The sequence below is a fragment of the Phyllopteryx taeniolatus genome, chromosome 12 (genome assembly GCF_024500385.1).
Source record: "Phyllopteryx taeniolatus isolate TA_2022b chromosome 12, UOR_Ptae_1.2, whole genome shotgun sequence".
Classification (NCBI taxonomy): Eukaryota; Metazoa; Chordata; class Actinopteri; order Syngnathiformes; family Syngnathidae; genus Phyllopteryx; species Phyllopteryx taeniolatus.
In genome coordinates this window covers 9,988,301-10,000,527 of record NC_084513.1, presented here as the reverse complement: position 1 = coordinate 10,000,527, position 12,227 = coordinate 9,988,301, and the positions used below count along the sequence as shown (strand labels likewise).

Sequence of the window (12,227 nt, the reverse complement as noted above, 5' to 3'; positions counted from 1 at the left end):
TACACTTCTCATTATCCTGCCCATTTTGTTTTAAAACCAATCATCTATATCCAACATTTATCTATTTGAATGTTGGTGTCATCTAATTCCTGTATTTGATTGCAGGATGGCATGTCTCTGTATGTAAGGTTATAGTCAGCTTCTGGGACCAGTGTGTTAAACTTCATAGCCAATGCTCACTTCTGTTGCTCCTTTTGTGTACAAAGCCATTGTTGCTGTCCGACAAATATTGTGATGCTGACCACATCATTGAATTATCTGATAGTACATCTCTGTGTTAAAGGGAATGAACGGAATATCAGGACGATGGTGTGAAGTTTAACACCCGGCACCAATTTACAGCATCTTGCTCCTGTTGTGTTGGAAGAAATTGTATGACAACTTGTACATTATATCAAATGCTGATGTCATCAATTTATATGATCGCGGGATGTGGTGTCTCTGTGTGAAAGGGTATACTGGAAAGCTCACACCTGACACACTGTTGTGTTGAAAGCAATTGGCACTGTCCAACTATTTTGAGTCTGAAGACATCATATAATTACCATTTGCAGGAGGCCTAGTCTCTTTGTGAAATGGAATGATAAAAATTTGGGAGGGGGTGTGAACTTTAACACTCTCATTTCGCTCCTGTTCTGTTGAAAGCAATTGTCAGACAGCTATTTTATACCTACCACTAACGTCGTCTCTCTGTGTCAAAAGTATTACGAAAAGCTGGGACTGTTGATTGCAACTTAACAACTGACACTCATTTTTCCCGTCTCGGTTGTGTTGAAAGCAATTGTCACTAACGTCGTTGAATTATTGGATTACGGAATAGTGTGTCTGTGTGAAAAGTTATGAAAAAAAACAGGGACCGCAGTGTTGTACAGTGGGTACTGAAAGTATTCAGACCCCCTTAAATTTTTCACTTCATTTGTTATATTGCAGCGATTTTCTAAAATCATATAAGTTCATTTTTTCCCTTATTCCTGTACACACAGCACCCCATATTGACAGAAATTTTTTTTTTATTGTTGACATTTTTGCATATTTATTAAAAAAGAAAAACTGAAACATCACACGTATTCAGACCCTTTGATCAGTATTTAGTAGAAGCACCATTTTATGCTAATACAGCCATGAGTCTTTGGGAATGATGCAAGTTTTTCACACCTGGATTTGGGGATCCTCTGCCATTCCTCCTTGTGGATCCTCCAGTTCTGTCAGGTTGGATGGTGAACGTTGATGGACAGCCATTTTCAGGTCTCTCCAGAGATGCTCAATTGGGTTTAAGTCAGGGCTCTGGCTGGGCCATTCAAGAAGAGTCACAGAGTTGTTCTGAAGCCACTCCTTTGTTATTTAGCTGTGTGCTTAGAGTTATTGTCTTGTTGGAAGGTGAACCTTAGGCCCAGTCTGGGGTCCTGAGCACTCTGAAAGTTTTCGTCCAGGATATCCCTGTACTTGGCTGCATTCATGTTTTCGCATTCATCATTCATCACCTTCGATTGCAACCAGTCGTCCTGTCCCTGCAGCTGAAAAACACCCCACAGCATGATGCTGCCACAATCATGCTTCAATATTGGGACTGTATTGGACAGGTGATGAGCAGTGCCTGGTTTTCGCCACACATACCGCTTAGAATTAAGGCCAAAAAGTTCTATCTTGGTCTCATCAGACCAGAGAATCTTATTTCTCACCATGTTGGAGTCCTTCAGTTGTTTATTTAGCAAACTCCATGCGGGCTTTCATGTGTCTTGCACTGAGGAGAGGCTTCCGTCGGGCCACTCTGCCATAAAGCCCCAACTGGTGGAGGGCTGCAGTGATGGTTGACGTTCTAGAACTTTCTCCCATCCCCTGACTGCATCTCTGGAGCTCAGCCACCGTGATCTTTGGGTTCTTCTTTACTTCTCTCAGAAAGGCTCTTCTCCTGCGGTTGCTCAGTTTGGCCGGACGGCCAGCTCTCGGAAGGGTTCCGGTCGTCCCAAACCTCCTCCATTTAAGGATTAGGGAGGCCACTGTGCTCTTAGGAATCTTAAGTGTAGCAGAAATTTTTTTGTAACCTTGGCCATATCTGTGCCTTGCCACAATTTGGTCTCTGAGCTCTTCAAGCAGTTCCTTTGACCTCATGATTCTCATTTGCTCTGACATGAACTGTGAGGTGTAGGGTCTTATATAAACAGGTGTGTGGGTTTCCTAGTCAAGTCCAATCAGTATAATCAAACACAGCTGGACTCTAATGAAGGTTTAGAACCATCTCAAGGATGATCATAAGAAATTGACAGCACCCGAATTAAATATGAGTGTCACAGCAAAGGGTCTGAATACTTATGGCTGTGTGATATTTCAGTTTTTCATTTTTAATAAATCAGCAAAAATTTCAACAATTCTGTTTTTTTCTGTCAATATGGGGTACTGTGTGTACATTGAGGAAAAATATTAACTTAAATTATTTTAGAAAATGGCTGCAATATAACAAAGGGTGAAAAATTTAAGGGGGTCTGAATACTTTCCGTACCCACTGTACTTAACACCCAGCCTTTACGTCTCCCACCCACGTTTAAAGCAACTGTTGTTCTCTGACTATTTTACATGTTGAGACGCTGACACTGATGTCATCTGAGTGAAACTGTGTGTCAAATTGGCTACTAATTGTTAGCTAAAAAGTTCAAAGAAAAACAAAACAAAAAAACAACTGCTTGATTAGTACATCTTTGTAAGAAATGAAAAAGTCCTGACTGGGCCGATTGTTGGCTTCTGTTGTTCCCTTCGTTCCATCAGTGGTGACATCATACCTTCCTTTTCCTTCTTCCTTTGAATCAGCATGCGGGGGGGGGCTTGTCGGAGATGGTGTGTTTTGAACATGAAAGCAGCACCCCGTCATCTGGTCTGCATTATTAGCAGCGGAGATATCCGAGACTTCTTTTTTTGCTTTTCAAACAATAGACTTCGTGATTTATGGCCTAGTGTTAAAAGGAAAAACAGCAACACATGAGAAGATAACGTGGCCTTTACACTCGCAGAAAAAGCTTAAAAATTAAAGAGATACCGTTTTTGGTCCATGTTGACATTTCAAGTACCGTTTCAAACCAGAAAAATTCCAACATGATCCAAATAATTGACCCATGTTCAGTACACAAAAAAACTTTGAAAGTGACAAATGCAGTAAACTTGCAATTTACGATTTTAGAAATTTAGGTATGATTAGATTTTATAGCGCTGGCAGTAAAAACCACATCAAAATATTTCAGTAATTCCAAGTTCATGTCAACTTTGGTAAGGTAAAGAAAATGTCATTTTACAATCCCATTTTTAGCTCATGTTGATCTCAAGCACTGTTACAAACGTGCAAAATTTGTACATGATTCAAATAAAACTGTGACCTGTTTGCAATTCTCACACACACACACACACACACACACACATTAAAAGCAGCAAATATGTCCCTATCAAACAACTAACCTGATTATACTTATTAGCAGCATTGACAACCAGATCGGATTATTTAGTGACCAGCAATTTCCATGTTCAAGTTACATAAATTATAATTGATTGGTTACATTTATTATTATTTATGTATTTATCAAATATTTTGGTAACTTCCCCCGTGGCAGCATCCGAGGCCAGTTAACGTTAGTGCTAACGTACTGCAACAGTCGACCAGGAAGTTTCTGTCCTAAAATTACTCGGCTGGGAGTTCGATGGGAGTAAATCACGCTGGTCGCAGAGGTTTGTGTCCACACTTTCGTGCAGATTTATGCACACAATAAAACGTTGCCTTCCTCTTTAACAGCTCTGGTTTCCTGTGAGCGGGAATCTTGGTTTCTTTCAACGCGGTAGATTCTTCCGCTGGTTGTAGCTCATCTTTGCATTAGGTTTTAGTTTACTGCCTACATTTCCTCTCCAGTTTCCTTTTAGCATTACACATGTCAGCCACCTTGATTTAAACCAGGCAGTCAGACTCTACTACTAGCATTAGCATTAGCCTGTGAGTCAGACTAGAGACGACACTCTGTGTGATGGGGAAATCTTTTTATTTTGTTACATTTTTCAAGACGCATTAGCATTAGCATTTCATTAGCATTATCCGATGAGCCAGACTAGCAATAACACTCAATGGGATGAGGAAAACGTTTTTTTTCTTTTGGCCTAGTTTATTAGCATTATCATTAGTCTATGAGTTTGGACTAGCGATATCACGTTGTATGAAGGGTAACTTCTTCCCTTTTTCAGACTTTCATTAGCATTAGCCAATGAGCTGGACTAGCGACAACACTCAATGGGACTAGTAGTGTTGTGCTTAAGATCACACTATCCGAGACCAAGACTTGTACGAGACCATAACTCAACGACACAAAGACTTTGGCGAGTCAAGACCGAGATAAGGCGAGACAGAGACAAGCTGAGACCGTGACAATATTTTAGTATTTTAAAAACCATGACAGGGTTGAATAACTAAGCTAAATTCTTGCAAAAAATGCATCCTTGTATGTATTTAAAAAATCAAGTTTTAAAGAAGAAAGAATCATAAGAGACTGCAGCATTTTGTTACCTAAATGTGTACAGTGGGTTGTCATAATAATGCCTCCCTAACTAAAAACCTTCTCAACTGGGGGGAGGGTGGAGTAGGGGTTGGTGGGGGAGTGGGGTCTAGCCCTGTCCCGTCCCATCCCCTCCTGTTCCTCAGTCACAACACCACAAAGTTGCAGTCATTATGGAGGTGGTCTGCCAGGGGTTTATAACACCTGAATTGAAGGTATTTGTTGTTTTACCAAGTGCTTCTCCTTATTATCACATCATTGAAGTTGAACAATAGCAGATCAGTGCTGGTCTTGACCGGTCTCGACGGAAAATCCTCAGTCCGGCCAGTCTGAGACCAGCACTAGACCAAGACTTTTGGGAGTCAAGTCCGAGACAAGACCAAGACTTTCAAAATGTAGTCTCGAGACCTGTCTCGAGTGTTACAACACTAAGGACTAGGAAAACGATTTTTGTTCTGGTCCTTTTTCTCGGGCTCCTAGAGGTAGTTTATTAGAATTAGGATTAGTCTAGGAGTTCAGACTGGTGACATCACTCTGTTGGACTGGGAATTTTTTTGTTTTTGTTTGGGTCCGTTTTTCAAGACTGTAAGAGGTAGTTTATTATCATTAGCATATCCCCTCCTTGAGCCGTCACTTTATCGTGGTGGAGGGGTTTGTGTGTCCCAATGATCCTAGGAGCTAAGTTGTCTGGGGCTTTGTGGCCCTGGTAGGGTCACCCATGGCAAACAGGTCCTAGGTGAGGGACCAGACAAAGCACGGGTCCAAAAACCCCTATGACAAATAAAATTAATGGATTTAGGTTTCTCTTGCCTGGACGCAGGTCACCGGGGGACCCCTCTGGAGCCAGGCCTTGAGGTGGCTCAAAGGCGAGCACCTGGTGGCTGGGCCTGGCCCATGGGGCCCGGCCGGGCACAGCCCGAAAGGGTAACGTGGGTTCCCCTTCCCATGGGCTCACCACCTGTGGGAGGGGCCATAGGGGTCGGGTGCAGTGCGAGCTGGGCAGTGGCTGAAGGCGGGGACCTTGGCAATCCGATCCCCGGCTACAGAAACTGGCTCTAGGGATGTGGAATGTCACCTCCCTGGCAGGGAAAGAGCCCGAGCTGGTGTGTGAGGTTGTGAGGTTCGGGCTCGCCTCCACACACTGCTTGGGCTCTGGTACCAGTCCTCTTGATAGGGGTTGGACTCTTTTCCACTCTGAAGTTGTCCACGGTGAAAGGCGTCGAGCAGGTGTGGGTATACTTATTGCCTCCCATCTCAGCACCTGTACATTGGGGTTCACCCCGGTGGACAAGAGGGTGGTCGCTGAGGCAAAAACTCAGGCATGGGTGGAGTTTGGTGAGGCCATGTAGAACGACTTCCGGACAGCTTCGAGGAAATTCTGGGGGTGCTTCGGGAGTATGGTGTACCAAATCCCCTGATACGGGCTGTTCGGTCCCTGTACGACCGGTGTCAGAGTTTGGTCTGCATTGCCGGCAGTAGGTCAGACTCGTTTCTGGTGAGGGTTGGACTCCGCCAAGGCTGCCCTTTGTCACCGATTCTGTTCATAACTTTTATGGACAGAATTTCGAGGTGTAGCCGAGGCGTACAGGGGTCCGGTTTGGTGGCCTCAGTATTGCAACTCTGCTTTTTGCAGATGTGATTCTGTTGGGTTCTTCAGACCATGATCTCAAACTCTCACTAGAGCGGTTCGCAGCCGAGTGTGAAGCGGCTAGGATGAGAATCAGCCCCTCCAATTCTGAGACCATGGTCCTCAGTCGGAAAAGGGTGGAGTGCCCTCTCCAGGTCGGGGATGAGATCCTTCCTCAAGTGGAGGAGTTCAAATACAATAGGGTCTTGTTCCCGAGTGAGGGAAGAATGGAATTGGAGATCGACAGGCGGATTGGTGCAGCGTCTGCAGTAATGCGGACTTTGTATCGGTCTGTTGTGGTGAAGAAAGAGCTAAGCCAAAAGGCAAAGCTCAGAACTACGTTCCTACCCTCACCTATGGTCACGAGCTGTGGGTCGTGACCGAAAGAACAAGATCCCAGATCCCCAAAATGAGTTTCCTCCGCAGGGTGTCCGGGCTCTCCCTTAGAGAGAGGGTGAGAAGCTCGGTCATCCGGGAGGAGTTCAGACGAGAGCCGCTGCCCCTCTGCATTGAGAGGAACCAGATGAGGTGGCTCGGGCATCTGTTTAGGATCCCTCCAGGACGCTTCCCTGGTGAGGTGTTCTGGGCATGTCCCACCGGGAGGAGACCCCGGGGATCCCCCAGGACACGCTGGAGAGACTACGTTTCTTGGCTTGCCTGGAACGCCTCAGGATCCCCCCGGAAGAGCTGGAGGAAGTGGCTGGTGAGAGGGAAGTCTGGGCTTCCCTGCTAAAGCGACTGCCCCCGCAACCCGACCTCGGATAAGCGGAAGAAAATCAATGGATGGATGGATTAGCATATAAACCGGACTCTGAACATCACTTTGTGGGACTGCAAAAATGTTTTCGTTTTGATCCTTTTTTACGTAATCCTAGCAGTAGCGTATTACCATTAACCTATGAGCCTGACTATCGTATGAGTCGTCCTACTGTAGTGACATAACATCTAAGTGATTGAAAATGTAACCTTAGGCCCTTAGGTAACTTATTAGTATTAGCATTAGTCCTATGAGCTCAGTGGTTTTTTTTTTTATCAGTTTTTATTTCATGGTTTTTATTGTGTGTGTGTGCGTGTGTGTGTGTGTGTGTGTGTGTGTGTGTGTGTGTGTGTGTGTGTGTGCGCGTGCGTGCGCATGCGTGCCGGTTTAGGACAGGCCTTGAGGCCATCATGGAGACGTACGCTTTCTGGAGACCTCCAGTTAGGACGCTCACCTTTGAAGACTTCACCAACATGCAGAAGCAGCAGGGTGAGTCACCACTTTTGCACGGTGCCTAGAAAGGTGCCCAGATTGTTTGATTATTATGTCTGCATTAATCAAAGTGTTACTCACTGATGAATTTGGGTGGTGTATCAAGTGGATAAATTTATGATTTTTATTTATTTATTTTTATTTTTATTTTATTTTTTTGGCAAAAAAAAGTGATATTGTGTCATGCTTTTACACTTAAATGTGGTAAGAAATTCAGAAAGTTGCACCATTTTTGGGGTAATCTTTTACTAGCGATGTTAATGAAAAAAAATACAATTTTGCACTGTTTCTGGATCCACAGAAAAAATGCTAGTTTCAAAAAAAATTCTGTTTTCTGGGGAAAAAAACATTTTCCAGTGTTCTTACATATTAAAAAGGAAAAAGAAATTGACAATTTGCACAATTCTGTGGGACAAAATTACACCAATTTCCACCATTAATTTGACGCATACAAGAAAATAATTCGCACCATTTTCCGGGAAACATTTGAATCATTTTCTCACATATTTTTGGTATGATTTGCAGTATTTTCTGGATAATTTAAAAGAAATTTTTTTTTTTACCTTTGTCCATCATTTTCTTTCCCCGTTAAAACGTGGAAAACGTATAGACTGTTTGCACCATTTTGTGGGAAAAAATACGACATTTTAAACGTTTCCTTTCCACATTAATCTTATAAAATAATTCACATCATTTTTTCATTTTATTTTTATTTGAAATATTTTTCATTTTATCGCCTAATGGAAAAACAAAAAAGAATTTGCACTTGAAAAAAGTTTTTTATGATTTTGCACCACTTTTCACCATTTTCTTGCAACTTTAAAGTGGAAAAATACATACCATCTGCACCGTTTTCTGGAGAAAAAAAAAAGTAGACTGTTTTTCTACCACATTTTTCTTCTGTGGGGGGAAAAAAAACACCAATCAGACCAGTTTTTGTATCCACCACCAAAATTTAATGAGCTCTTCCTTCCGCGCTCTAAAGTTTTCTCATAGTTTCATGTAACTTGCCTAATCCCGCAAGCAAAAGATGAATACTTAAAATTCTTACGTTCTCTTTTTGGAATAATGACAATTTTTTTCCCTCCCCACACCCAAATGTAATGGTTCCCACTTGGTTCACTGCAATGGTTTTGCATCATAAAACATTATAAAAACATACACTCCTTGGTGTAAGTAACATAAGTCACCCGATCCAGCCTCTGACACCATGTGACCGTTGTCATGGCGACCTGGCTCGCCTGATGTTGCAGTGGGACGACGTGTTTGTTTTCATTAAAAATGTGAACCCCGAGCGCAAACACCAATTTTTTTCCTTCCGCTAGTCCACTGCTAGCCCTCCTAACATCCCTCAAGTCCTTAGAAGCAAAGGAAAACATGACTTCACATATATTTCACGCATATCCCTTCCCCCCCCCACGGTGAACCCCCTTTGTCTCGCAGCTTATCGAAGGCATATGGCGCATGCGATTATTTCAACTGAACCATTCTACAGCTAGGGCTAGGAGCTAACGTAGCAGTCAACGTCTTTATTCAGTGCTCCGTTTTTATCGAAACAGTACAAACAGACCAGTCATTGAAGAGTCACATTCTTTGTTCACAAAAAGTTGCTCAGTGAGGGCCAAGAGTCTTGTCATGGCAAGATAACAAGCAAGTGGCATCATACCAAAATAAAATTAGTAAAAGAGTGTTTGGATACAGCCAGTCTTTTCTATTTTTGAGAAACTTTCTCAAAATGCCAATAAAAGTGGTAACTTCTTATTTCATGATAACTTCCTGTTGCTATTCTTCTCTTACCATTACTGTCCTTTTTTTTCAACAGTAAGTATTGCAAAAAGCCAAAGAGAAAGCAAAACATACTCGGAGATATACAGAGAAAATGAGGTAGAGTAACGAGTTGCCAACGTAGTGGTTGGCATCTTCACTCAGTGTCACAACTCTGGTCACGGATGAGCGGAAATTAAACTCCTTTGTTCACAAAAAAATTGCTCGATGGTGACCGAGTGTAGTGTCAGGCCAATGAAACAAAACAGGAAGTAGCAACGTACAAAAATTATAGAGGTGACTGCTCCTTCTTACAAGATAAGTGTTGGAAAAAGCCAAAGTAAAAGCAAAATAAGCACTACAATTAATCCTCCATTGTTGTCTGAAATAAGGCAGAGATGATCAATAAGAAACAAAGCAAGCTACTTAAAAGCGGTAATCTTACAACTGTGAGTCGGCTGCAGGGGTGGCAGCGTTAGGGGTGGTGGTGGTGGTGGTAGAGATGCGAACATCTGCAGTACATTTTTACTCAGTGCATCCAAAGTCCTTAGTTTACAAAAAGCAGCTCAATATAGTCTCTCACGTAGGAGATAGCATCCAACCAAAATCAAAACGGTTGTCGTGACTTCCAGCTTGTCTTGTCAGGGGTCGCCGCAGCGAGTCACTCGCATGATTTGTTTGGCACAGTTTTCACGCTGGATGGCCTTCCTGACACAATCAACCCATCTTTTTATCTGGACTTCGGACCAGCTGTGGCCTAAAGCGACAATATTGTGTATTGGGGCAGTGGCCGGGAATAGAACCCACGCCGTCTGCATGAAAGGTTGCAGCATGTATCTCCACCAACAAAGCTCTAACGGTACTAAACATTTGTGTGTTTTTCGTGTGTTCAGGCGGCAGCACAGGCACGTCTCCGACCACCTCCAGCACGGGGACGCCCTCCCCCTCCGGGGCCGCCCACCTCCTGTCTCCTTCCTGCTCGCCACCCGCCTTCCATCTGGCGCCCAACACCTTCAATGTGGGCTGCAGGGAGAGCCAGCTGTGCAACCTGGGACTGTCCGAGTACCCGGCGTGCGCCCGAAGCAACATGGCGGCGCTACAGGGCTACGGCGGCCTGACCGATGGCTCCTACGGACGCCTCCAGGCGGCGGGCAGCGGCGTGGCCTCCACGCAGCCCGCCGAGTCCTTCCTGCCACAGAGGACTTCCTCCTTGATCGGCATGCAAGGGAGCGGTTCTGCAGGCGCCCCCGGCGGCACCGGCGGCAAAATGGATGCCTACGGAGGCCAGCTGAGCTCCTTCCCCGCTTCACAATTGCAGTATGTGATGCAGGCGGGCGCCGGCGGGTCCGGGGGCACCTCGGCCACCGCCCCATCCGGTTCCTCCCCGTCCTCAGCTCACATGTTCAGCGGGGGCCACCACCACGTGCAGCAGGGCTCCTACAACGCTTTCTCCCTGCACAACCCCTACAATTTGTACGGATACAACTTCCCCGCCTCGCCCCGCTTGGCCACCAGCCCCGAGAAGCCCCAGGGGGGGCTGCTGTGCTCCTCCGCCCCGGCCGGCGCCTTTGCCGAGCGCCAATACCTGTCCAACGGCAACATGGACACAATGCACATGATTGGCAACGGTGCCGGCGGCCAGCAGCAGGGCGCCGCTCCCTGCGATGGACGTCAGTACGGCACCCCCTCCCAGATGTCCATGCACATGGTGTAGAGAAAAGAGGGCGGCGCAGCGATATTCTGACGCAAATTCGGAACATGTGAATTTTTTTTTTCCAGCTGTTAGCCTTTTAAAAAAGGATCGTGGCTTGTGAATACGCCCTTCTCTTCTTAAAAAGATCTTCGAGGGGGCATCCTTACTATTATTTAATTTTATTTTCGGGATGAAAGGAGCAGCAGGGATGACAGGAGTGGTGGTGACGGCGGCTGCATTATAGGTGGTGTTAGGTTTGATGGCTGAAGTGGTATGGGTGGTGGCGGCACGGGCAGCATTGCTGATGGCGGGGGAACGGGCTGCAATACCTATAGGGGTGACTCAGTGCTGGAAGGGATGTCAGGGGCAATGGCAAGGGGCTCAATGCAGTCAGATTTGTTATGGTTCAATATTTACGCTGCCCTTTCTTATACCCTGTTTCCGCAAAAAACAACCGCCCAAGTGTGGGGAGAATCGGGACATTTTGGACGGGATCTGGGGACGCGCCTTGTTGGACAAGTTGCCCCCTCACTCGTCCTACCAGGAATATCAACCCCGAAGCAAAATCCCTTGACAGACTGAAACCTGGTGTCACCATTTTGGAGTGGATTATGTATTTTAGCATATAAATAAATAACTATATATATATATATATATATATATCACTAAGCTTAAACGTGTGAAGTTATCAGCAATAGCAAAGCAAAATTGCTCAAGTGTGTGTTTTGTGGTATTTAAGTGCTGCAGTACCATCGTTGTTATACAAATGTGTGGCATAGTAAAATAAGCAAAAAAAAAAAAAAAAAAACAATTGTTTTTTGTGTAAATGTAAATAAAAAAGTGCCAAGCACATAAAAAACCTCAATAAACGTTTTAATTCACGTATGTCTTCTGAATGGTTTTTCCATCAGCAATGTGGGTGAAATTAGTTTAGACGGATGGCTAAGTGAGGCTGCAACGACAGCTGTTAACTGTAACACGAACAAAAAGAATTACTTACCGACTGTTTGTTAGTGGTGCTTAATAAAGTATTATGTTGGCTACTTTTGCCGGACACAAGTGAATGTACGGTGGTGACAAAATTGACTGAGTATACAGTAGTTATGAAAAAGATCACATTGATATGGTCAGCAGAATTAGTCATACGTACTGTTGGCTATTACTTTTACCAAACATGGGAACGTACAATGACCCTCAAGGGGCAAAAGACGTGCTGTTTTCATTCCTAAAGCTGTGATAACTTGTCGTGAATAAGCTGGTCACACTGACAGGGTCAGTCAAGTTAGTCATGCATAACAATGTGCCACAATGACTACTTTCGCTGAACATGGGAATGGGCAGTGGCTTTAAAAGTAACAAAAGATTTCACTTTAA

The 12,227-nt window shown here is 44.4% G+C and overlaps 1 protein-coding gene across 1 annotated transcript in view; it reads left to right on the top strand.

Annotated features, from left to right (window-relative positions):
* The window catches only part of tbx15 (T-box transcription factor 15), a 36,231-nt gene extending 24,497 nt beyond the window's left edge, over positions 1-11,734 (top strand). Inside the window, exons 7-8 of the mRNA XM_061792767.1 lie at positions 7,296-7,393; positions 10,054-11,734. Coding sequence (XP_061648751.1) covers positions 7,296-7,393; positions 10,054-10,874 — 919 coding nt within the window. The 3' untranslated portion in view covers positions 10,875-11,734. The remainder of the gene's footprint in view (positions 1-7,295; positions 7,394-10,053) is intronic.
* The last annotated feature ends 493 nt before the right edge of the window (positions 11,735-12,227 follow it).